At 38.7% G+C, this 25,264-nt stretch overlaps 3 protein-coding genes, 1 long non-coding RNA gene and 1 other non-coding gene across 8 annotated transcripts; 2 read left to right on the top strand and 3 right to left on the bottom strand.

Annotated features, from left to right (window-relative positions):
* Positions 1 to 701: 701 nt before the first annotated feature.
* On the bottom strand, positions 702 to 11,462 carry LOC100257621 (BTB/POZ domain-containing protein NPY4). Of its 4 annotated transcripts, none has more exons than XM_010654412.3 (5): positions 11,174 to 11,462; positions 7,181 to 7,917; positions 3,902 to 3,971; positions 2,161 to 3,327; positions 702 to 1,646 (listed from the first exon to the last, which is right to left on the bottom strand). In XM_010654412.3, the coding sequence occupies exons 2-5, from the start codon at positions 7,240 to 7,242 to the stop codon at positions 1,056 to 1,058; spliced, it is 1,890 nt and encodes a 629-aa protein (XP_010652714.1). In that variant the 5' UTR covers positions 7,243 to 7,917; positions 11,174 to 11,462; the 3' UTR covers positions 702 to 1,055. The 4 variants fall into 4 exon arrangements, with proteins under 4 accessions (XP_010652714.1, XP_010652712.1, XP_002284345.1 ...); XM_010654410.3 differs by lacking the exon at positions 11,174 to 11,462 and adding an exon at positions 8,572 to 9,058; XM_002284309.5 differs by lacking the exon at positions 11,174 to 11,462 and adding an exon at positions 8,341 to 8,546.
* Positions 11,463 to 13,598: 2,136 nt separating this feature from the next.
* LOC100264451 (zinc finger protein ZAT10) lies at positions 13,599 to 14,679 on the bottom strand. The gene has a single exon (XM_002279534.5). The coding sequence runs from the start codon at positions 14,475 to 14,477 to the stop codon at positions 13,776 to 13,778; it is 702 nt and encodes a 233-aa protein (XP_002279570.1). The 5' UTR covers positions 14,478 to 14,679; the 3' UTR covers positions 13,599 to 13,775.
* Positions 14,680 to 16,097: 1,418 nt separating this feature from the next.
* On the top strand, positions 16,098 to 17,550 carry LOC104879910 (uncharacterized). Its single transcript, XR_786290.3, has 4 exons — positions 16,098 to 16,228; positions 16,309 to 16,381; positions 16,606 to 16,659; positions 16,753 to 17,550. It is a non-coding gene; the product is annotated as an uncharacterized LOC104879910 (long non-coding RNA).
* Positions 17,551 to 19,895: 2,345 nt separating this feature from the next.
* Positions 19,896 to 19,967, top strand: TRNAM-CAU (transfer RNA methionine (anticodon CAU)). Its single transcript has one exon. It is a non-coding gene; the product is annotated as a tRNA-Met (tRNA).
* A 798-nt stretch (positions 19,968 to 20,765) lies between these two features.
* LOC100254154 (glucan endo-1,3-beta-glucosidase 1) lies at positions 20,766 to 23,089 on the bottom strand. Its single transcript, XM_002279561.5, has 3 exons — positions 22,674 to 23,089; positions 21,431 to 22,576; positions 20,766 to 21,065 (listed from the first exon to the last, which is right to left on the bottom strand). The coding sequence occupies exons 1-3, from the start codon at positions 22,735 to 22,737 to the stop codon at positions 21,034 to 21,036; spliced, it is 1,242 nt and encodes a 413-aa protein (XP_002279597.1). The 5' UTR covers positions 22,738 to 23,089; the 3' UTR covers positions 20,766 to 21,033.
* Positions 23,090 to 25,264: the final 2,175 nt, after the last annotated feature.

Here is a 25,264-nt window from a genome sequence, read left to right as displayed (position 1 = left end):
GGGAGGAAATTAACAGTGGCCATAAGAGTCAAGTTTGGTAGGCATTTTGTTTTCTCATGGATGCTAGTCTTCTCTGAGTCAAACGTATGAATGGCTAAAATTGTTTATCCTATAACATTTTGCAGATTAGTGTTAGGTGGTGAGAGATGTCAAGAAAATGTCTATAAGAGCATCTTTTAGGTAGTGCACTTTGTCTGTAAGTATGCCTTCTTTTTCTTCATTGGAATAAAAAGATGGGAGCAATAGAGAATTTTAGAACTACCCACATTGACTCATAGGATGTTCCCCCACTGTAAAATAATTGCATTGTTGAATCTTTTGGGTAATGGATATGGATTGGTGCTTTTGGGTGATGATAGGCTACTATTGGGCAAAGTCAAGGTCAATTTCATTTGGGGTTGAAGTGGTAAATCGAAGCCTCTAGCAAGAAGATGTCAATATCATACCATAGCCCACTTACACCAGCTAAATTGGCTCACTGGTTTTCTTCTCTGTGCCTTACCTAAGAAGAAATATTTTAGTTCTGTGGGCTTTAATGGACAACACCTTTAATGGACCCGTTTTCAATGAACCATTACACAAGCCACATCTGCTGGTACTGCAACTTGAAAGATGAGAAATGCACATTGTTACAATGGGTAGATAGGTCTTTGGGTTTCCCCATCACTTCATGTCAAAAAACCTCAGATGCTAGAGAAGGGTAATACAAAAACCATAAACTCTTAGCATTCCTCTTTTTGCTTATAGTACAGCAAAACTGGGTCATTGTTAAAACCCATATTTAAAACATAGAAACCTGGAAAGGGTAAGAGAGACCCTCCACATTTATTGGGGAATGATAAGGTGACAAGAAGCAATACATATGAATTCCCAAGTCAAATTCCTTTTCAACAGCATATTTCTCTTGCTCAGTGCATGCTAGTGGAAAATCCTTCCCTTCTTTTCGTCCCAATGTTTGCTGGAAGCTGTAAGTTGGTTCTAACTTCCTAATGTTAGTGATACAATTTTACACCAATTGCCCAACTAACCCTCAAGTTTCTCTCATGCTGTTGTTACTAAGATACTGAATGCCTCCTACTTCTGGAAGGAGTCGATTTTGTTTCCTCTGCATTGGCTGAACCAGGGCTCTCTGATGTATCAGAACTGCTGTTTTCACCTAGTTTTTCTTTGCTCGACCAGAGTCTTGAAAATATCTTCTTTGACATGAGCAAACCTTTCACTTTACTGGCAGCAACATTTTCAGCATTGCTCTTAGGACCATCATTCAATTCATTGCCACTTCTGTCACTGCCACCTCCCACTCCGGCCCCTAACCTTAGAGTAGCAAGCTCCCCTTTCAAAGCCTTGAGCTCCTCTGCTGTTGGCACTGCATCCCATTCCTCTTCTGTGTTCGTTGTTGCAGACCTGGAGCTTCCATGGGATCCACCTGGGAGTAAGGCCCTAACAGACCCTGGTAGATCAGGCGTACTGCTGCCTGCCGATGATGTTGCTGCCCTAACCTGCTCAAAGAACAGGACCTGCACAACAACCCGCAAGGGGAGCCGCTCATTTTGCACAGCATGCATGCAAGCGTCTGTGGATAGTTTCTTGCAGTCCATCAGCCGGCATATTCTCTTTCTCTCACTCTTGCTGATTCCAGGGTGTTCCTGCACCAGTACACAGTCAGCTATAGCAAACAACATCCTTTTAAATATGCAAAGATCTTTTGACTTGTTTGAAACCTGCCACTACACACACTGGGGCAAACTACTGAGAAACATTTGGGTTGTCCTATAGTCAAATGGCAAATTCATGTCACCTGCTATGCATGTGGCACATGCATTGGAAATGGGAAGCTTCCATTATTCCAGTCTTTAACCTTCAAGTTAATTTAACCATCCAATAGTCTATCATGTCATTTCTATGAAAATATCTCCAGATTTTAATTATCAAGTTATTTTGACCATCCAACAATCTACCAGTGCTATTTTATACAAAGGTAATCCCAGTTTCAAAACAAAATATCCCTTCAATGGTGCCTATTTCATAATGGGACTTTTGACTCGAACATATATCTGGTTATTGCAGCAGAACCAACTCATACCAGGAGACATGAAAACAAATCTAACTGATTGATCACAGTTCAAAAGGTAATAGCTAAAACTAAATTGTTGAACCTACCTTCAGATACATGTCAATGGCACGGTAAAGTCCATCATGAGATGGTCTTGAAAAGCCTGATACCATTTCAGCAAGGTCAACAAACTTAGAAAGAGGTAGATTGGGATCTCTTGCAATTTCAGCAAGGTAGCCATCAACCAGCTTAGCCACCATCAACTTGGAAGCTTCTGGTACAAACCCAGGGCTTCTAATCTCCTGGAATTCATTTTCCCCAGGAGCACTCCGGTCATGTATCACAAACTCCTCAACCAGATTTTGTACTATATCGACATCGTATATAGTTGCTTCCCCAGGGGAGGCATGAATCAAAAGATCAGTCACTATAGCCTCCTCCAGCTGCTGGCCGGTTCTCCTCATCAGCTCTCTTCTTCCCATTTCTCCACATTCTAATAAAATTGCTGCTTTCAACAACTTGAGCAAAAAACTACAGGGAACACTGCCTTTCTCTGTAGGCAGAAGCCATACTATGGTCTCTACCAATGATCTATGCTTTAGGACATCACCACATTGGACCATACCCTTACTGAAACCTTGTAACCTTCTCATGGCATATGCTTTCAAAGATTCTCCAATAACATCTGCAGGAATTCCTCCCTTTGTTTTGATTGTTGTTATGACACGCTTATATAAATCAATTTGAAGCTCACAGAGGTCTTCTACCCACCAGTCCCTTGGAACCATCTGGTGTTTTTTCACTTCGTTCCAGTGAGGATCATTTCCATTCTCAGATGGGAGCTTTTTCCGGTTATAGGTGTATGACCACTCCACTTTGGAAGTATCGATGGAAGCCTTTGAAGCTATCGAGTCTAGGCAGTGGCTGACCACCTTAATTTCCTCAGACCAAGGAAGAAGAGACTTGGTAGTTTGAAGAACAATGATTGAGTCTTTCCAGCTCCGGAAGATGCTAGTATTGAGAAAAACTTCAATCTTGTAGATTAAGTTTCCTTTTTCAACAGTTTCATACATCTCTAGGTACTCTGCTGCACAACGAGCTGCAACTACGTTGTACGCATTAAGAGTGACTGTCATACTGTAGCAAAACTTTGCACAAACTTCAAAGGCAGCAGGCCCACCAGGAATATCCTGGATATAAATTTCATCGTTGTTCTCCTCATTTGTGTTTGCAACAAGCTTCTGCAGGCGAGCACTCCTGGATAAAAGGGGAAACTACAGAAATTGTGTACCATATGTTAGTCTTACCAAACAAATATGAAGCAATTAAAGAGCATATCAACACAGAATTGGACCTGATTTGGTGGAACATGAATTGCCAGACCACATTACAGGTGCTAAATTTGGATAAATGTCACTAAAACCCAGATGATTTAGCCAGTCAAATAGGTCAGACCATAAACAGTTCCCATTGTGACAGTTTGGCCTTTAATTGGGTTGTCCAATAAACCTGTGTAAATAAGTGTGAACGGCTGAAACAGAACAATCCCAATGATCCAGTTGATTCACCAGTAGACTCTCATTCCCCTTCTACACCTTTCAACTAATGTTCAGAATGAAGGTAAGATCATAGATAATTTCACCTGGTTAAATTACACTGATCAATCAGTTGAACCAGGTAGAATCAACCATGTGCCTGGCTGTGTTATACTCTGACCAGTAAATGTTTTGACTTTTATTATTATTACAATTACTATTACTATCTTAGCTGTAAATTCTAATATGTTTATTCACAGTGATGCATCAATCATGGTATGGCACTCTTTTCAAGTATGGATAGATTTTGTACCTTGTGCAGGTAAAATTTCACATCTCCAACATTAACAACAATATCAGTTGCCAACTCGGTTGCCACGTACCTGGACATTGAAATGTTTGCTTAGTTGTGCCAGTATAAACCTAACGTAAATGTCTACTTACATACTTAATTGGAAGAACAAAAGCACAAGCAGAGCTGAAAACAAAGGTTAACACTGATAGAGAATGTCGACTCTTTAACTTTAATTTCAAAAGAGCAAAGAAACAGTAAACAAATTTTTTATTTTTTTTTTCTGGTCAAAATTTAAGGCTATATATATGTGTGTGCCATTGCAGTTAATGCCTCTTCTTGCATCCTCATATGGGTTTCAAATACCCATATGAGAGACGACGTAGGCTATTTTTATTCACCCTAAATTACACTAACCAGAAGAAGCTGCATGTTGGTTATCAGAATTATGCTTACTATTGCTAATGAGGGAGAAAATAAAGAATAAGCATGAAGCAATAATTCCATATCGATTCAAACTGGGCCATTTGCTCCTAATTTTGATATATGAAAGCTGTGGAATTTTTTATATAGTTGCATTCACTTTCTCAAAGTTTATAATCACTCAAAATGTAAGTATCAAAGCGTTTAGATGTAAAACTGATCAAAATTCAAATAACCAAAGAAAGAGGAAAAAAAATCTCAGGGCTCAAGCTTTTGCTAACATTACATAGGAGTCTTCGCATTCCAGTTTCCCTTGAAAACAGGTGAAAATTGATACTTCTAACTTTCAACATTAGAAACCTTACTCTGTAAGAGAGCATGAGAAGGAGCTTTGAACAAGTTAGGGAATAGGGTTAAAACACCTTTGTTGACCGCTCACTGTAGGGGCTTAGGATTAACAGCAAAATGGGATTGTGCTTTAGATTGCCAACTAGAGGTTACCACAAGTACCAAATCAGTTATATAATCTCTCTGGGCATAATTTTCCAAAACTCCTGATCTTGCATCTTTAGCCTGGCTCAGAAGCCTTTGATCTCAAAGACAAAGGGCCACCCACTACTATATCCTCCCCCTTGTTTTCCCTTGGGCCCTTTCAATCAGTTCTAGTTACCCTCAAGGTAAGGTGCCCCTTCATTCCACCACATTGTCCACACCCCTACCTTGTAGGGACCTAAAATAGTATTTCCTCATATTGTATAATTACTTATCAAAATACATAGAGATAATCTAAACATGCTGCCTCCATTCACTAATACATTCATATCTCAATGAGCACACATGAGGTAACACTAGAAAACTAGTCATAGACGTTATCACACATGGATCCAAGAGGGATGTTTAATATGATGTTCAAAGGTGGTTTCACACATTTAAACGAAATGATAAAACACAGCCATTTACTGAATATTTAATTAACCTTAAATGGGATGTTTATAGGGGAAATTCAAAAATGGTTTCTCATTTTCAAATTGTAAAAAAAAAAAAATACTAGCACAGGCATTCACTGCATATTAAATAAGCAAATAACCTTTCTGCTTTTGGATGACCATTCATCTTAAGGTAGGAGATTACATTTATGCGGTTACAAAATCACTTTGGGTGATTAGTTTGCTCAAAAGAAGGAAAATTGAAACTCTGCCAAAGAGATACTAGAAGAACATGATATGAAATATAGTCTCAATAAGAGGGAAATTAAATCCTTGTTCAACATAGAATAAATCTGAGTTTTATAGCTGTCAATCAAACATGAATGAAGGATCCAATAGCTAGAGTAAAAAGTTCCTTCTTTTCAAAATGCACCAGGCCAAATTTTCAGAAAATCCAAAAAGATAAAATATTGTCTTCTCTTCGAATCTAACAAGATATAATTCAAGAAAAGCCACGTTTACATAAAGAACTTCCAAGTGGTAGCTCCTTTGAGAATGCTATCATACTTAATGAACCAAAAACTTGTATAATAGAAATGTTAAACACAAGAATCAAATTCATGAAATAGAAACTTCCTTGGCAGGAACCACAGACATTGGATAAAAGGCCAAACACTTCCAAGACAGAAGTTATCATACTTTCCTCAAAATATCACTAGTGACAGAAGACAACTCCCTCATGGGAACTTTGTGATCTGAGAAGGCAAATAGAGCTCAAGGAGGAAAGAAAGAATATAGATTAAAATCACAACCTTCCTTTATTTGACACAGAAGGAATCCTTAGAATGGGAAAAACAGAGTGAGATCATGAGAAGGATTTGGAATGATTCACTCAGTATTCCTAATTCCACTTGAAAATGAATGGAAAAAGAAAAATTCTTTTACTAACTCATCCTCATCTTCTATAATATTTGGAGGAAAAAGGTGTCAATGATCAACTTCCTCCCTTTGAATTATTTCAGGTGCCAAATGAGAGAAATGAACAAAAGAACCCCTCCCTTTCCATTTTGTTGATTTCCCCTTTATTCCTATTTCAACCAGTAGTGTTAAATTTGAACATCCATCTGAATGCCAAATCAGTGGCCCCTAAAAGAAAGCAAGCAGAGCAATCTTTCTGTTAATCAAGATGACCCTCCAAAAGAAAATGGGTCAGCATTTGAGTGGCATGTGTAAATAAAATTAATCCTCTATAAGAAACAAATCCACACTCACAAGGGATTTTTCAAAAGTGGGAGGTCATATATAAAAATTAGAGTCATTTCTTGAAATTTCCTAAAAGGTACATGTAGCTGCAATGAAATAACAATGTGATAAGAGCAAATAATTATTATTATTATTATCATTATCTCAACTGCTAAAATAAAATGGAATAATTTCATTTTTCACATGCCGTCTAGAAACCAACTGTATCTTTAGAAAAACACAAGGCAACTGCAGAGATCTACGCTAATTGGTGAAACACTTCTCAAGAGAAAAAGAACAGTTGTCCAGTCACTCAGTTAGTTGGGAACCAGAACACACATCATGAATGGTGCTATTAGCCACATATCTTTGACGTAAGCAACACCTGCCACAATATGGGTAGGATAAGGTTTGAGAACAAGACAACCAGGATGAGTTTCAGAGAAGAATTGGGAATTCCAGAGTGCCACAGAAAACACCCTTTTATTCTAAGGAAAGAAAAAACCAATGGGATAACAGTGGAGGAACCCAGACCAAAATATCATCGAAATAAAGATCTTACATTGAAAAAGAAAACCCTAAATAACAGGCGGTTGATTAAGATTAACAAACACCAATACAATAGCAAGAACAAAAACAAAATAAATTTTCAATAAAAAGAAAAAAAGGAAACACAAGTGGGTTCCCCAAATACAGATCTCATACTCACCTAATATTGTCCCCATCAGCCTGAAAAGAATCAGGCTTTGATCCAAGTTTCATGAACTTCATTTCGCCAAAGCAAAGATCCGTTTTCCCACTGCAAATCCAACTCCCAACTTCCACTATATCCACAAAAGTTCAGCGAACCCTAATCAAGAACATAAACCTCCGAAAAAAAGAAAATAAAAACCCCCTGGGGAGCAGGATTGAATTCCTAAAGGTAACCAAATTTATGGTCTTAAAGTAAAAGGGAGAATTGATCAAAGAAAAAACTGATCTGTTGTTCTAGTATGACCGAATCTTTCCCATGAACCGAGGCAAAAGAGAGGGACTAAATGGGGGTATTGTGATTTTTAACAAAATGTACTCTTGAATGGCAAGAGACCCAAAGAAGAGGTTGTTTCCTGGTCAGGTAGCAGAGCCCATGGACCCCGGGCACAGAAAGTAAGCGTAGGAGACACTGCCTACAGATGCTTTCTCAAACACTATAAATAATTCTCAAAACCAGAGAGAAACAACCCTCCAGGCCTCCACTTGCACCGCCACCACTGACACCACACCCCAACCCTTATTTGTTTATCTTTCTCTATGTATTTGCTTTCCCTGTTCTTTATTTTCCTTTTTCAAATAGTCACACGCCGCCAATAGTTGTTTTGGTCCACAAAGTTTCAGAACCCAAACCCTAGAATCCACATTCCCTTCCAAATCTTCTTTCCCCTTTCTCCTCCATTGATGCTAGAACACCTGCAGCAGAAAACAGCATTTCTCGGTATGAGTTGAAGAAACCACCAAGAATATAGACAACAAGCATCTTAAACACCATTACCAACAAAATGGTTTCAAAGTAGAAGCAAACTGAAAACTGGCTAAGTTGCCGTTGAAACTATGATAGTCAAAACAAATCAAACCAGAGAGTGACACAGAAATCAATCAATCCAGTAACATACCCATGTTCTTACCAAATCAAACACCAAACACCCATTACAAAAACTCATCATCCTCTTTTTGGAAAACACAACCCAAAAACATCTCCCCTTGTCAATTTCGCTTTAAAAGCAAGAGATTCAACACAGCCCAAATCTTAGGTCAGAAAGATCATCCATGTTTACCAAGTAACAATCAACACTAATGCACCAAAACAAATAAATAAATAAAAATGAAAGTCACCTCAAATGAAGCAAACCCAACAATATCGGAAAACTAAATGATTGAGTGAAGTGGGAACCATCTAAAAAATGAAGCAAAATCCAGTGAAAAACAGTGGAAAAGAAAGACACTCCAGCCTTGATAGGCCTAAAAAATGCATCTTTCCCTCTTTTAACTGTGCAAAGTAGGAGGAACCAATGTGAGTGGGCAGAACAACACAATATTCAGTTTTTCAGTGCATGAGCACTATACCTGTGGGACAAGGACCAGCAGAACCCCACATATCACACAAACCACCCAACAGAACCCAAACCCAAAAAACCACACCCCATCAAAAGGATGAGCTGTTTCTCATCTTTGCCAGCCATCCCAGCTACACAAAAACCCATACCTCAGAATGTTCCCCCAACCCTCGTCTGAATAAGCACCACCACTACACCCACCCACACCTCCACCTTTCTCTCCGCCCTTTTTCACCCTCCAAACCATCTAAATTTCACTTTCTTTCACTTCAACAGCCATGAACAACCTTTTCCTATTCCCCATTTTCTCTCTTCTACACAAAATCTCAATGGTATGTTATGTTATGCACGCCAATCTGACAAACTCAACTTCGATGCTCCCCTTATCAAATACAACTTTACTGCCTTAGTTTTTGTGTGCGAGAAACAGCCCCTGTATCCCAGAAAACGACTCCTCCATACCCTCTCGTACTTTGATGATAATGCTACCCATTTCATTTTTTTTTTATTATTCCCAAAAATATATATATAATAAATATAGTAGAGACTAGAGATTGTTTGTCTCCCAGATTCTCCCGATATATCACCAACTAACTTATCGTGATATCAACATATGGGCCCTGTCCCATACTGTGGTTGTCACGTGGCTTACTCATGGCTTCTCACTTGGCCACGCTTCCCCACTTCGTCTTCAATACGCTTATTCTACTAATATGCTGTGAAGCTTATTCAATAATCTAAGATTAATTGATGATAATTGGGGAATGGACCATTGAGGGGATGAGATGTAGCTTAATAGAGTAGCTTGCAAAGTTGAATATGATGATCCCATTTGTTTTTATGGATTGGTTGAATCACAATGATGAACATCTCCCCTTCACCTAGTGGACAAACTGTGACCACAACTCCAACCCCTTTTCCTTATCCAATCTTTTGTTCCTTCCACCTCACATGCCATGCTCCAATCTCCTTACTTCAATGCCACCAAAAATCACTGGAAATCATATACAATTACATGGGGTTTATCATATTCTCCTTCTTTCAACTCTAAACACATCCCCATAATAATGCTTCGCTTTATTTATATTACTTTGCATTCAGACTCTGACCACTCAAGCATTGGTTTCAGGTATTTTAGTATGAAGGAGCAATGGAAGATGAGATTGATTCTTGAGAAGAAAAAAAAAGGTTAGGTACTACCCTTAGTTTAAGTTTTGACATAAAGTTGAATCATGATCTCGGAAAAGATATTACTCGGGAGAAATGGTATGGAATGGAGTAAGGTTGAGGGTTAATTCGTTTCGCATGTATGTCTCAAAGTGGTTTCATCAAAGGGTTTATTATTTTTAATACATGTCGCCTTCCTAAGGGCTTATCGTTCCTATAATACTAAATGGATTTGTAGAATCTTAATTGAATACCTCAGAAGCTTTGTGGGGATGTGCCCACCGGAAAAAAAAGAGTGTCATTGTGGATGTCACTTGTGTTTGGCCTAAGTGAAGTTTGACCCACAACATGTGGCCGTGCTATCTGCAAGGCCCTTGCCCATCTTTATCCTATACCTTTTCTCCTCTTTTTCTTTTCTTCTTGTTGAGAAATCTAGAATGAAAGATCCCTGAATACAAATATGGGATGATCTCAGTGTCTTATTGCCTTGATGTTTCCTAAGAGCACTGCCCTAAATCCCATTAATAGATCTTCTTCAATATTCCCTGATGATGCTTCAAGTCCTGTCAATGGATAGAAAATGAACGTGGAGAGAAAAGAGGAGGCCAGATGACTGTAAGAAAGCACATGGGCACAGATTCTCATGTTGTGGTTAATGGCATTGGACAGTAGTAATCCATGCTAAAATGCTGCCCAAGGGACGCAAACTAATCATGATAGCCTGTGTTTCCAAGTAATATATAGCTTAAATCCAAGGCCTTGGTGACATCCTTCATGACATCTTTCAAAAAAGAAAAAGACTGACCATGATGATCAGTGTTCTAAAGGACTCCTGGTTTAAAAATGAGATCTTTGCAATACAATGAACATGCAAGTATTTGCCTTCATCTTTGCCCTCTCTCTCTCTCTCTCACTCATTTCCTTCTAAAAAAATTATAAATATATGATATGATTTAGGATTAGATCAATCTTAAAGACACCAAACCACTTTCAAAAGTAATTAACTTCTCCTTGCTTGATGTGATGATTATTGTGACAAAAAAAAACCAACTTTGAATCATTCAACATTTCATTTCAATGGAAAAGGCAATTCTTACAATAATTTCATATGTAAGGTAATGGACTGTGACTACTCATCACATCTTTTTAAACCACATTTTTTTGACACTGTCAGAAGCAAAATCATAGTAACATTAATTTCAAGTGAAATTATTCAACAAGTACCATAGATAAAAATTAAAACAAGATGATTGAGAGGTGAAAAGAGTAAGAAGTTCTGATCAAACTCCTTTACAAACCACAAAAATTTAGCTGCATATTCTAGTATTGAAATGGGATTGGATTATATTTAACATAGATTCCACTGCCATTGTTGTAGTAAAGGTATGATACCTGCACGAACCCTAATAATGGTTTGAAGAATAGAAATTTTGGGTGGTCCATACCTGGAGAGAGTTTGGTCTTGGTTTGCAGCTTTTGATTTGCTTTTTCTCATATGTCAAAATCCCAGAACCTGCAGAATCATACTCATAATGAATTTAAGCTCCTAAACAAACCAAGTGCCCACAACCCCACATGAAGTTATGCATCTGAATAATGTCTGGGTTTTCAGAATTGAGAGCGAGTTAGCTTCTCAAGTCTTCAACTCATCTCCTTGCGTGATGATGAACAGCAGCATTGTATGATGATTGTCTCTGGATTTTGTGGCTGAAACTCCACCTAGAGCCCTATAGTGGACTGCTATAGTATAGAGCATGGTGTTGAGAGACAGAGGGTGGTGGTTACAACTTACACGTACGAGAATCTACTCATGCAATATGACAAATGTGAGGAATATGAAAGCCCACGCCTAGTTTGATATGCGTTGTTGTCCATGATGACCATGCAGTCACATTATACTTGAATGTGGAAAAACAAAAAACAACAGGACATGTCTCAGCCCATTGATTCCCCACTTTCAGCCTTCAATCATGGAGCTGGAGGTGCCTGCTCTTGCCCTCAGGGCCATCCGTTCAAACAAAGGCCAGCCCAACTCCCTTCTGCTTTCAATTTGAACAGGGCTGGACCCTAGCTAGCTTTGCTCATGGTTAAAAGCAAGCCCAGCTGATACCTGGTATGGGGCAGGGGAGCCCAAATCTAAAGTTCCAACCCATGATACACCCTTTTTTCTTTTTCAATTCGATCGAAAGGGTAAGTGCTAAGCCAACGATTAGCCTTTATTTTGGAAACTGGGAAAAATAGATATGGATGTTGCTGCAAATCAAAACTTTTGAATGTATCAAATTTATTCAGAATTAAAACCCTAATGGACTAAGCTATTCAAGGAGATTGTGAAAACTATTTAGACATAAAAGCTGTTAGTTTCATATAAAAGAACATATCATATGATATAAGATATGTTACTTCTCATCCATAAAAAAATTAATCAGCATCATCATTGTACATGTTGTAGGCACTTTGTAATGAGTGCAACATCTCATACTTCCTCCGGATGGGAATGTAAATATATTCATAGTTGGTGGATTTTATTTTATTTTTATTTTTTTAAGAAATGTTTCCGAATTTTTCTTCTCCTTCTAAGGTGATACCTAATAATATACTCTAGTATTTAACTGCTTTTGTGACATCACTAGATTATAAAGGTACTGCCTACTGGTACCAATAAGCCCTCCAAGTTTGAAACTTAATTTTTTCCCCTGTCAACTTATCCTATCCTGAGTGTAATCTTGGAAGCCCTGTAGCAGCCTCAAATTCCACCATCACTGCGCCAATGCAAACCCATCAAAGTGATAACCCCATTACTAAAGACAAAGACTTGTTCTTAAAGAATTTTCATCAACTAATCAAAGGGGGAGAACTTAGACATCACTTGAAAACACAGTAGGTTCCTCGAAGCCAAACAGAAAAGTCTCGGCACCAGCGATAGGAGTAGACTTAGACCAACAAAACGCCACTTGTACATCATTCTAGTCTTGGTCTTCCCTCAGACTTATTTCTATTGGAGCACCAGGCCGACCATTTATACGAGTGCCATCAATGATACAAAGAATGGTTCTGATGGAAAGCTTGGGGAGAAGGGTAGTTGGTAGTTTGGACTTTGTAGAGTTCAATCCAAGCATAAAAGCAAGTACTCCCGAAAATGGTGCCACCGATGACATAACGCAATTATAGTCGACTTCATGGTAATATGATAGAGCTGGGAAAAAACCCTCCCAAAAAAAAAAAAAAAGAAAGAAAGAAAAGAAAAGAAATCTTAGGCTGCTTTCAACATTATTGAATAGGTAATAGATTAAACCAAATTGGGCTGCTTGACTAGGTAGAATACGATGCCATCCACTACAATAGACATTGGTAGCTAATTCGTTAGTTACATTTCAATCAACATCGGAACAGAGCGAATTCTACCACGCCTCTGCTTATTCATATAAAAATAAAACGGAAGAGTGATCAGTTCCTATGGGCGCTGGTCCAAAAACTTCTGGGCCACAACCTTGAAGACCTATAAATGAAGCTTAATTTATAGAATCTGATAAGTGGCAGCCGGGTATTAATTGGATCTCCAGCAGGCAGTGGAGGCCGGACGACCAATGGTTATGATTAGTAGGGCCCAAGTCCAACAATGAGCACACTCACCCTACCTTCTCACTAGTCCTTTGATTGGTTGAGTAGATGTGATAATGAATGAATAAAATGTGGGTAAAACATGAAATTGGAGTATGCGGAAGCACTGATCATATGCATGCAGATGCAGTATGACCTACTTTTTTCTTGGTTGGCAAGAGGGAGAGTGCATGTACCACATGGGTGGCCATTATAACTCAGAAATTGGTGCTAATACAGATGCCATTATACAAATATTGACTTTGGGAGTTTGATAAAGTAAAAATGGGCGTATGATTTAAGCAATTCAACATCAAAGTGATTACCAAAATTGATAACTTTTCTGTACAAGGGCAATACACTAGTTGTAGTAATTAAATAGGAAATTCAGCCATTAATTTTAAATATCAAAAGTCCACTCCAATCCATTTTCCCTGTGCTCGGAATCTATACTCCTGGATGATGCTTCGCCGACAATGGGCTCTCCACCTCCTCTTCGCAGGGAAGTTGACTTTTTCCTCCACGGTCAACGCATGGAGCAGGCGAGAAACCCGGCAGTGCGGGTAGATTCAAGTCAAAGTCACGGTGACTGTGGCTCCAACGCGTACCATCCGACCACGTAATTGCGCCGTCTCCTGAGCTGCCGCCGTTGCTGCCGGAATCGTAGTGGCACCGCTTGTGTCCGCCCAAAGCTTGACCTGAGGAGAAAGTCTTGTGGCAGATGGAGCACTCATGGATTTTACCACTGGTGTTGACCGAGGGAAGGGCGTTTGAGGCGTTGGAGGTGCCGGCGGTGGTGGGTTGATCTTCAATTCCGGCGAGCTTCCGGTGACTGGCCTTGTGTCCGCCCAACGCCTGGTAGGACGGGAAGGCTTTGTTGCAAACACTACACTTGTAACTGAGCGTCAGGGCTGGCGGCGGGGGCGGCGGAGAGTGGTGGCGGAGCTGGGTGGCAACATCGCCGCGGCCTCCTTGAGCGAGCATGATGAGGCAGAGAGCCAGATACTCTTCTTCAGTAGGTGGGTTGTCGAGGCGAGGACGCTTGGACCTCTTCCTCTTGGTCCATGGCTCAAGGTAGTCGAGGTCAGAGTCATGGTGGAACTGTACCGTGGTGGCTGCAGTGGGTGAATTCAGAGTCTCCAGAGCCATCCTATGCTAGAGCGATGAGTGCCGAGTGAGTAAGTGAGAGAAAGAAAGAGATGGAGAAAGGGATTATATACGGGGGGAGAGGAAGAGAGAAATTTGATGAGAAGAAGGGGAGGGGTATGGAGGTTTATATGAAGATTGGTTGCACGTCTGTTTGAAGCGGAAGTGGGTCATGCTTGTGAGTGGGGGGAGTGGTGACTCCGGACTACTTCCAAGTTCCAAGTCAAAACACATATGTGTTTCACCATTGACAACCCCCACACGGTGTTCTACATTCCAAATTTAATACTAAAATTATTGTACACCAACTTTGTGCCTTATTGTCTATAAAATTAATATTAATTGGGTTTACAAATACTAAGTGAAATACAAACTCAGATTATTGTACACCAACTTTGTACCATTACCAAGTCTCTTTTAACAGTTGACACTTAGCACAGCCTAGTTGTGCTTTACTCTTGGACTACATGAACAAATTTTAGTTTAGCGAGGGCCCAATATCGGAGTTGGGAGACCAGAGAAGAAGCTTAATTTAATTAGTCATGGCTCATTCGTGTGGATTGGTGCAGCCTGTCATGTGAAAACAAATGGGCTGGTGGGGTTCGTTGGAAAAACAGGGAATCCTGTGGGTAGCCCACGTGTTGCTCAAGCAACAACAGGCTGATGAGGATGGTAGAGCGTAGGTACTTGATCCGATCCTTTTTCTCTTTTGGTGCAGGCCAAATTAGGTCGGGTAACGCGGCGTGACAAAGACTCCCAACTGTAATCCGGCGGCTTAGCCCAACCAGAGTGGCGCAATTAAAGGCTTCGCCACCACCCTGTACACATGGTGTCTGGGGCATGAGGACCCCAAAAAGTTGCAGCATTTAAACTAAAGAACAATCTTCCAATCAAATGCTTGTAACTAGATCCTTCTCATGTGCTATTTTACAAAGAAATAATATTTCAGTTCACACACAACTCCTCCACTCTTGCAAATCTAGTCCCAAAAAGAAGCATCTGGCTAAATGCTAGCCTGCTCACCGTTTAGCCACCATTGAATAAATCTTCCCAAGTCCATGACAGTGAGTGCAGTGATGTTCAATTTATTTAATAAGATGGCAATCTGGTCTTTTGGCTTAATAACCGTGTTGGTTGGGACAATGGCCACGGATTGACTCATGAGCCATGACCCAGTCAGTTCGTGATCACGGCAGGCTGCTCAATGGAAGACAAGACATGAAAAGTGAGAACCTCTGAGGCTCTACGCTCACACGCTGTTTTTCAATTAGATTGTGCCCCGTCAAATTATGGGTTGTCATGCATCCATTGTTTAGTTATTGCAACAAAAGAATATAATGTCCTTCTGAGCATCCATTCCCCCAAAATACAGATTCTGCGGCCAGTCGGCAAGTCGGCCACACCAAAGCCAGCTGGGCCACGGTCAATCACCACAAATAAATTCTGTCAAAGCTCCACACCCATAGAATGGATTTTCTGCCCCAAATTTTTCTTCATAACCAAAACTAAACTAAATATTAACATTATTTGCAAACGCCAAACAACACCTAAAGCCACTTGGCATCTCCAAATCCGGTCCCACCGGCCACCCCCATAAACCCAAAACACAAACCCATCACCGACCTCAGAAACGGCGTCGTTCCTCCTAAACCTCTAGAGGACATCTAGGGTTTATTTTGCAAGTTGGTGTTTGGTGTTGGCAGATCAAAGTAGAATTGGATCATGGATACCAAAATTACAGGAGACATCTTGGAGTAAGGCCCATCAAATTTTCTCCCCTTTATATTATAATAATTACCATAATTACTTTATTTAATGGTTCATTTTTGTTCAGGCATCTAGAAAGACAGCATGAGCTGCTCATGGAGACGTACGAATCAATTTCAAATGAATTGCATAAGCTTCAGGTAAAATGTTTTTAAATTCCCATTTCAATTTTTTTTTGTCCTCAAAAGATTAATTTTATTAAAAAGGGCTTTTAGGGTTTAATTTCTTTTTTAAGGGGTTTGCATTGCAAAGGATTTGGGGCAAACATGAAAGAAATTGATTTGAAACTATTGTATAGTAGTGTGTATTTATTAACACTGGCGTATGGGATTGGGGATAGGAATGATTCTATGATTTGCTGCAGGTGGAGGAAGAGATGTTAATGCAAAAGTTGTGTGAAGTTGCTTCTGCTGAGAAGGTATGCTCAGTTCTTATTTCTTCTTAGTCTGCAACTCTTTAATTCCAGGCTTTTAGGGTCACAACTCACAAGATTTGGTATACTTCTTTTCAGGATGAAGCCAGCACCAGTCATGCCCATGATACCCAGAAGCAGACTCCAAAGAATTAGTTCAGAGAGGCTCATCAATCAACCTCTCATCTTAAACTTTCTAGTGTAAATTTACATTTCTCCATGGATGTGGATGGAACTTGCCATTTTCTGCAACCAGCATTCATGGCCTGGGCTGTTTATTGAATGGGCCTGAGACCCTGGCCCATTCAAACTTTGTCCAACCTCAAACCCTCAAACTACCAAAAGGTCAGAGAGAGAGAAGCCCAATAGTCCAAAGAGAGATTATTGAATGGGCAAAATGGCATCAAGAACAGGGGCAATTTTGAAAGAGAAGGAGATGCAAGTGGAGAATTGTCGGTGGGGAGAGGGGATGATGAAATGGCAATTATTGGAATCCAAAATCGGGGCTGCTAAAACACATAATTCCATTGCAACAAAGCTTAGCAATTGTACTGCATATGTCTCCATTCTTTTTGTCATTTTCATCATCCCCCTTTATAGGGAAACCAAATCAATGATGGTCCAGCATGAAAGATATGATAAAAGCAACCTAGCACCCAGTGCCTCCCCTCCTTTTGATGTTTAATAGGAGGATTTCTAGGCCCCCACAAATCCCATTCACAACAGACTAGAGGTTTGATTACAAGGGTCTCACACAATTTATTTTGAATCACGTTTGTTTCTGGAAAGGGTCTAGTTTAGAGACATTGGTGGTGGCACCTGAGAGTTGTGTTTGTGTGCAAAATTTAATAATAATAATAATAAAATGTGCCAATTCTATATAACATCTCTAGAAAACCTTGATCTCTTAATGATAGACTCGATATTATAAATACCTTTGTTAGTTAAACAATCTCTAGATTTAAGAACCCACTAATCTTAACAACCATCACGTTATCTCTTAAAATCATACGTTCCGCAATAATTATTGATGCATTACTCATATGCCTCCAATCATTTTTATAATTTTTACACAACAGTTCAAGGCAAGATAAAAATTCGCCTTTATACAATAGAGGTGTATGACAATTAAACTTTTTGTGATCCCGAATTCCTTGAACAAAAGAGCGTTTTCTAGAAGTATGGTCAATATTGTCAATGCTCTGACTGAATATATAACACATATTTATAATTTCCATTCTTCTATTTATTAGATACTTGCAAGTAGAGAGGACATCTTTAATAACCAACCATAGGACAGATGCTTTTATTGTCCGTGAGGATTCTCCACCCTAGCTTAAATAAACCTTCTTCATCCTCCTAATTCCTATACCTTCTTTAAATTAGGTCTACATACCTCTTCCCAATCTATCAAAGGAATCTCTTTAGATTCATTAGACCCTAAATTTGACAACCATAAGAAATTTTTGTTAATTCTATTTAGATCCTTGTTATTTCTTTCTATAAGTTTAAAACAATCCATAATATAAAGCAGGAAGCTAGCTAAATTAATCTTTATTAAAACTATTTTACTAGCTCTTGAAAGTAACCGGGGTTACCCCCACATTTCCAAGTCTACCTCCATGTTAAGTGGTAAAAAATCTTCAAATTCTTCTCAAATTTCTGCACTTTTGGGCCCATTTTGTAACCTGCCCTGACCTCTATTGGTCTAAAATTCTAAGGCATATTTGACACGATATAGAGACAAGTTGTAGACAGGTTCCTCATTAATTCTTCAGGCCTTTTTCATCCAAATTGATGAATAATGGACCTACTTTACCTAACCTGCTTGACAACATGGAAACTATTGAGGATTTTTTCCCCACATTTAGAGAAAAGAGCAAGAAAGGGAAGAAAAAAGATGGCAGAACTAGGACTAGTCTTCCAGATGGAAATTGGTAGCTAACACTTACCATCTTTGAGCGTTTGTAATGCAACTGGTTTTTTATTTTTGAGACCAATTAAGCCTAAGGGTGCAATTGGATGGGTTGGTCCTACCTGATTTTTGGGTGGGTTTGGACAATAATTTTTATACTTAGATTAGACTTGGGTTAAGTTTTTTGAGTTAAAACTTCTTTCTGATTAGACCCTGTTAAAATTCCTATAATTCAAGTCTAGTCTAAACCGATCAAATATATATATTATAATTTAATAATTGATATTATCGGTTTAGGCTAGACTTGAATTATAGGAATTTTGACAGAGCCCAATCAGAAAGAAGTTTTAACTCAAAAAACTTAACCCGAGTCTAATTACAAGACTACCAACACCATCGTATATATATATTGAATTATAAGAATTTTGACAAGGTCCAATCAGAAAGAAGTTTTGACTCAAAAAACTTAACTCGAGTCTAATTACAAGACTACCAACCCCATCATATATATAAATATATAAATTTAATAATTGATATTATCTTATATAATAATATTAATTTTATTTATCTTTACTGTTAGTGGGCTTTGGGATGGGGTTGGCAGTCTTGCAAAGGGTGGTAGGTTTTACTCTACTTTTTTCTCCTCTTGCTTGCCTTATGGCATTTTTTGTATATTCCATGTATATTTTGTTGCACCATTTTACAAGTGCTCTAAATACATTCTCCTTATTTACCTATAAAAAAATTTATTAATTTTATTTATCTTTTTAAATCATTAAAAAAATATCAAATTATAACTATATCATATGTTTTTTCATTTCTCTATAAGTATATATAATTTATTTGTACTTTTTTATTATTATCTTAAAATTTTACCTTATTTATTATTTAAATTTTTATATAAATATATTAAAAAAATTATAGAAAACATTGTGATGGATCTAAAAATCATATAATAACCCCGACCAATTAGAATTTAATCCAACCAATTCAAGCTCAACTCGAGCTTAAAAGATTGAAATTGGGTTGGGTTGCATGCTTTGAGTTAGAAGTTAGGTTTGATCGAGCTTGGATTAGCCACCAAACTAGCCAACCCAAGTTGAGACTACGAAGTGAGCAGAACTGCCATTTTAGGGTGCCTACATAGAATTGAAGAAAAATTTGAGAAAAAAGGAAAAAAAAAAAAAAAGCAGCTGCAGAAATTTCTGAGAAATATTTTGACAAAATCAGCACTTCTATCCCTATCGGCTGTCATATCTTGATGTAGATAGGCATTCAAAAGAATCAAAACAATATATTTGATTTAGAAAGCCTCTTATAACAACAAATCAGAGTGGCGCAGCGGAAGCGTGGTGGGCCCATAACCCACAGGTCCCAGGATCGAAACCTGGCTCTGATAAGAGTTGCTTCCTTGCCATCTTTTTCATGCATTTTTTCTTCTTTCCAAAATCCTCTATATAACTTTGGTGCACTCACCTACTCATTGAGTATAGAGCCTATCAAATTTTGATGCCATTTGATGCCAATGTGGGTCTCACCACATGGGCAGGTGACATGGCTGACAGAAAATAGACAATCGGTAAAAGAAATTGATGAGAGCAACCGAGAAAAGAATCAGACAGCCCGAATGAACTGGGCCATGTGGCAAGGGATCCAATGTTAGATGACTCTGCAGCCAACTCCTGCTGTATGTATCTTTATACTGTAGACAATTTTGACTGCAAGTATTGAGATGTTCAAGTTCTTGGTTGGAATGATATAAACTAGCTTTATACAATTTTGAATCTTGATTGGAACATCATTAGAGGACTATTATCATAGAATGATGAAGTAGAAGACTTATAGCAAAATGCTTTTGACAAAGCAGACCTCACTGAATTAGGTCTTGGTTTGTTGTTGAGCTCAAACTCGATTCAGCTTCGGCCATTGCAGAAAATTAAGGGCTTTGTTTGTTTGATGAGAAAATGGAACTACGAATAGGACATATTAGGAAATGCTTCAAAACCAAAAACTCCTACAAGACTAATAATAGTTCACTTTGATTTTTCATGAGTTGTCGTTTATTCACAAACCAGAGTTGGTTATGCATGGAGAAGATTCTCCATGAATTGCCATTTACTCCCAAGCTAATCCCTTTCATATCCATAATCAAATGTGGGAATTGACAGAAAACCCAAAGAGAGAGAGAGAGCAATCCTTTTCTAGCAAAAGCAAAAGGGCATACCATATATAAGATGGAAGTCAAAAAGAGTCTTTCTTTTGTGCATAGAAGACCATGGAGATTAGTAAGAAAGAAACAAAATTTTCCAGGTTCCTACCTCCTACTTACTACATGTAAATACTATTCTAATCAATAAAGATAATCCGATAAAATAGAGCATGTTACTTTGAAATCAGAATATCAATACTAACTTGTGGCAAAACAACCCCATTGTCTCCATAATGGCTTCCTCAATTGTCTTTAGCTAAGAATGAAGGAACCGACAATGTAGAAAACCTGCAACAAAGACTTTCTGTCATTAAAGAAAACTTATATTCCTTGCTGTGTCAGGCTGCTTAGAAAAATTAAGGGGAAATGCTTAAATTTAATCAAAAATTTTAATATGTATCCCTATAAAATAGAAGCCCCCATTCAACTCTGAATAATGCAACCATTTGGCTAACTTGAGACTAGGTTTATCTTCTTTTGGAAATCAAATAACATAACCAAAATTTAAAGTTATTTCTCAGCAACCAAACAAGGGTTATGACACTTCTACTAAAACCACCAAAAGATTAAAATTTGAGAGAGATAATCAAAGTATAACAAGTGGCATTCATGAAGATAATAATAAAATGATATCAGACACGGTTGAAGCTCACTTGGGTCAGCGTTGATGAGCATAGCAGTCCCTCCAAAACTACAGGTGCCTCCATTTTTCTTGTGTTTTTGCCAGTAACTATTGAAAGCATAGGAAGCATGGGCAAGAACAGTATCAGGATAATAGCAGTTCCCATGAGGCTCAATCTCTTCACAATCAGCACCCCCACCCCCACAAGCATAGTCCATTGCCTCCTGCAATGTATCTGCAGGAACACTAGGCTTAGCCACACACCATAGTCCCTGCTTCACGCCTGTCTCCGGTGCTGGTGCACCAGCCTCAAATGGACTGCAAGGAGGCAATGAGAAACTATAAGGTGGGCTTGCTGGAATTACAATAGGCGGCATTTCAGGGGCAAAAGGGAATGTCATTGGCGGTGGAGAAGCTGTTCCTTCGAGTGGGGGAAGTGGGGGAAGAGGGTTTTTAGCTACATTTGCAGGAGCAGAGAAACCAATGGAGGAGTAGATTGGGGATGGTGACAGCTCTGGTAATGGGGTTGGTCTCGCTGGGTATGGTTCTACAAACTTGGAATGCATGAATGAGAGCTTCCTGCTCTGGGGTTTGCCTTCCTTTGCGCTTTGAACTATCACATTAACCCTAAGCTTTGAAGTTCCAAGCTTTTTCATTGACTCTGAGTGTGAAGACACCAAACCTGCACTCTCATCTGACAAAGGAGAGAAATTTGTAGGAGGGTGGACAGAGTAAGTTGAGTTTGTAAGCTCAAGAAAGGAGAGCAGAGGTTTGATAACTTTGTCAGCCAAGTCATCTCTATCAAGAACAGAGTCAGGGTTTAAACAGTTGGAAGAAAAAGCGGCTGAGACTTTGATATCTTTCTCCAAACCCCACCTTGTTAGGGAGTAATAGACGTTCCTCAGAGATGGCAAAACCAACCTCAACTTGTCTTCTTTGTCTTTGTTACAGAGAACGGTGTTCCCCACAACAATGGTGGTGATATTAGTAGAAGGGTAGTGGGCCAAAACATGGGTTCTGATCCAACTTTCAGCCATTAAAACACTCCCGGAGACCTCATTGAGGTCATCCTCACTGACAGAAACTGCTATAGGAACACCAGTGTGAGACATTGCTTGAAGAACCACTGGAGAAGAGTCATAGAGGGTTAAGAGTTCGACAGATTCTGAACTGGAACCTGCAAATAAGGGGATGGAGTTAGCGGAAAGAAGAAAAGCAAGAAGAAACCCATAATGAGATAGAGCAATAGAGTGTTGTTAAACAGTTTGGCTTACCAGTGAGAACCAAGAAAGTGAGAAAGAAAATAATAATATGAAAGAGGGACCCCATCTTCAACATGTCTGTTACACAGAGAAAGCCCTTAAAAACCCAGAGAAGAGAGGAGCGAGTTTGGACCGATAGCTATCACATTAAACCTAGAGCCTAAACCCCTCTCTCTGCAATAGAGTGCAATGTCATATAAAAAGGTGGGGTTTTAGAGTGCAGGGGAAGGCACTAGTTTTATTGCCTACAATCCCTGAAACTATCCTTGCTCCAGGATGTACATTTGAACCGAAATTGCCCTTTGACCAAACAAAAAAGGGCTCACTATGGAGGATAACGGTTGTAGAGAAAATATTTTCCCGGTGGGAAAGGACAATTTTCTGGGAATCGGAACGGAATGCCAGATTGGAGTGGGAAGTGTGAACATCTGTGAAGCCCGATTAGAGGGAATGGTCACAATCACTCCTGTGGAACCGTGGCTCGTCCTTTGGAATCATTCCAAGTGGAATGACCGTTGGGAAAATTAAAACGACGCCGTTTCATCTGGTTCCCAGTTTGAGTTACCCCCTGCAATTGGATCATTCAAGAACAAAGGAGTACCCATAGTATAATTCTAATGGGCCCTACTCATACAATCTTGTATGCCACCTGGCTAAAGGCCAAGGCAACAACTTTTGCATGGGGCATTTGTTAAAATATAAGCATCATTAAAAAAAAAAAAAGGTAATTATTGAGGGGTTTGACTGTATTATTAAGTTTATTCTATCTATAAGGTAAAACCAATTTGGTCTCATAGATGTTTTCTCGTCTTATTGCTGATGTCCTAATCTTATTTATCTACGTCTCATCATAAATTTGATTGGATGGGTCGATTTCATTCATCTTCTATGATATTTTGGCTCAATATAACCTTTATGATAAACAACCTTCCGATATCTTACTATCTTTCAACAATTTTTCAATTACTAATTTCCAAAGCTTCTCCTCTGATTCATACCTGACAGTCCTCAAACCTAACCCAGCTGCCAAAACCATGCTAAACTATACGCCTGTGGGGGCAAGGGGCATTATGAACCACTTCCAGTGGACAAGATAAAAAACACCTAAAATTCTGGCAGCTGCGGCCCATGAAAGTGCTCCATATCATTGCTATTACTATCCATACAGCCATTGAATGTTCGCCCGAAGTCACTGGTGGTTTTTGCCCCGTCATGGTGTATTTTCATTTTTTATCATTGCTTTTTCCTCTCTTCGGACTGGATGCAGCTTTGGTCTTTTTCATGAAAGTGATACAACGATCAAGTATGTAGCCCCACCCCTACTCGTACCTTGATTCACTTCCTTCTTAATGCCACTCTAGATGTTTTTTGTTTTTTTTTTTTGGGGTAATCTTTTAATGTATCAGTTGCTCTGATATTAATTATATGTCCATATGAAGAAACCATTCATGTAGCTTGTAGAAGAAAGAGATAGGAAGCTATTAAATTGTAGAGGAGATATAACAAGATGAGGTCGTGTGGAAATGGAAATCATTACAACATAATGGTTGAAAATTCTCCTTAATTATTTGTGGAAGTTTAGGTGGTGTTTGTTTTTTGGTTGAATAAAAAAAAACCGAAATATTTGATTTTTTTCATTCAACTAAAAATACCTTATTGATATTAACTAACTTAATTAAAGTGAACTTATTATATATAAGTTTAATTTAATTATATTGATATATGTCATTGGGTTATTTTTAATTAAATAGAAAAAACTAAATATTTTATCTTTTTTCTATTCAGATAAAAAATAAATACCTTTCTAGTCTTATCCGTGAACCAATACATACTTTTTAGAAAAATCTTAAATTTTCACCTTATCCAAATCACAACCCGTGATTCAATAAGACCTATCACGTTTATAAGAATTGAGCTCTATCACCCTGTGTCTTGTTGATGTTAGTATGGGATCTGTCTCTTCTAATAGACAAGCCATATGGATTAGTCTTGATTTAATTATTTGGGGTTCGGACTGATTAGTCTTCCCTAACAAGGAGACAGACAAGGACTGTGTGATTACTGATTAGGCTCATGGGAAGCCAGTGTTTCAACGTCAATGCCCAAGAAGAAACTGAAAAGTGGAGTCTTTCTGTGATTTTGAGAAGCATATGTAAATATGCAAGAGAGAAGGAAGGCACATATCCATGGCCCTACATATTCCTGATTGCAATTCCAGCAAGCAAAGCCAGATGCTTGGCGTGGGGGATAATCCAATTAGGAGATGAATCTTCATTATGTATCTTAACCTCTCAAACGTCACCAATAAGCTCCACACAGTTAAAAAGTGGTAAGGAAGAGCAAGTCACATAGGATAAGTCCAGAAAAATAGTTGATTAATTTGATGGGTTTTGTTAATCAGAATGCTTTTGTCGGTGGAAGAAAAGACTAATAAGGTGACTAAATGTTGGGTTTATTTTGTTTTTCTACTGAGAATCAATCGGTTAAATGGTTGCTATCAGTGTGGAATACAGAAGTCCTAAAGCTTTGTCTTCCTCTACTGTTAGGAACCCAAGTGGGGGGAAAAAATCCCATATCATTTGTTTGCCTCAGTCTTCACTAAA

Source organism: Vitis vinifera, chromosome 7 (assembly GCF_030704535.1).
Source record: "Vitis vinifera cultivar Pinot Noir 40024 chromosome 7, ASM3070453v1".
NCBI classification, from domain to species: domain Eukaryota; kingdom Viridiplantae; phylum Streptophyta; class Magnoliopsida; order Vitales; family Vitaceae; genus Vitis; species Vitis vinifera.
The sequence above is the reverse complement of the archived record's forward strand: the minus strand, read 5'-3'. Positions and strand labels throughout refer to the sequence as shown.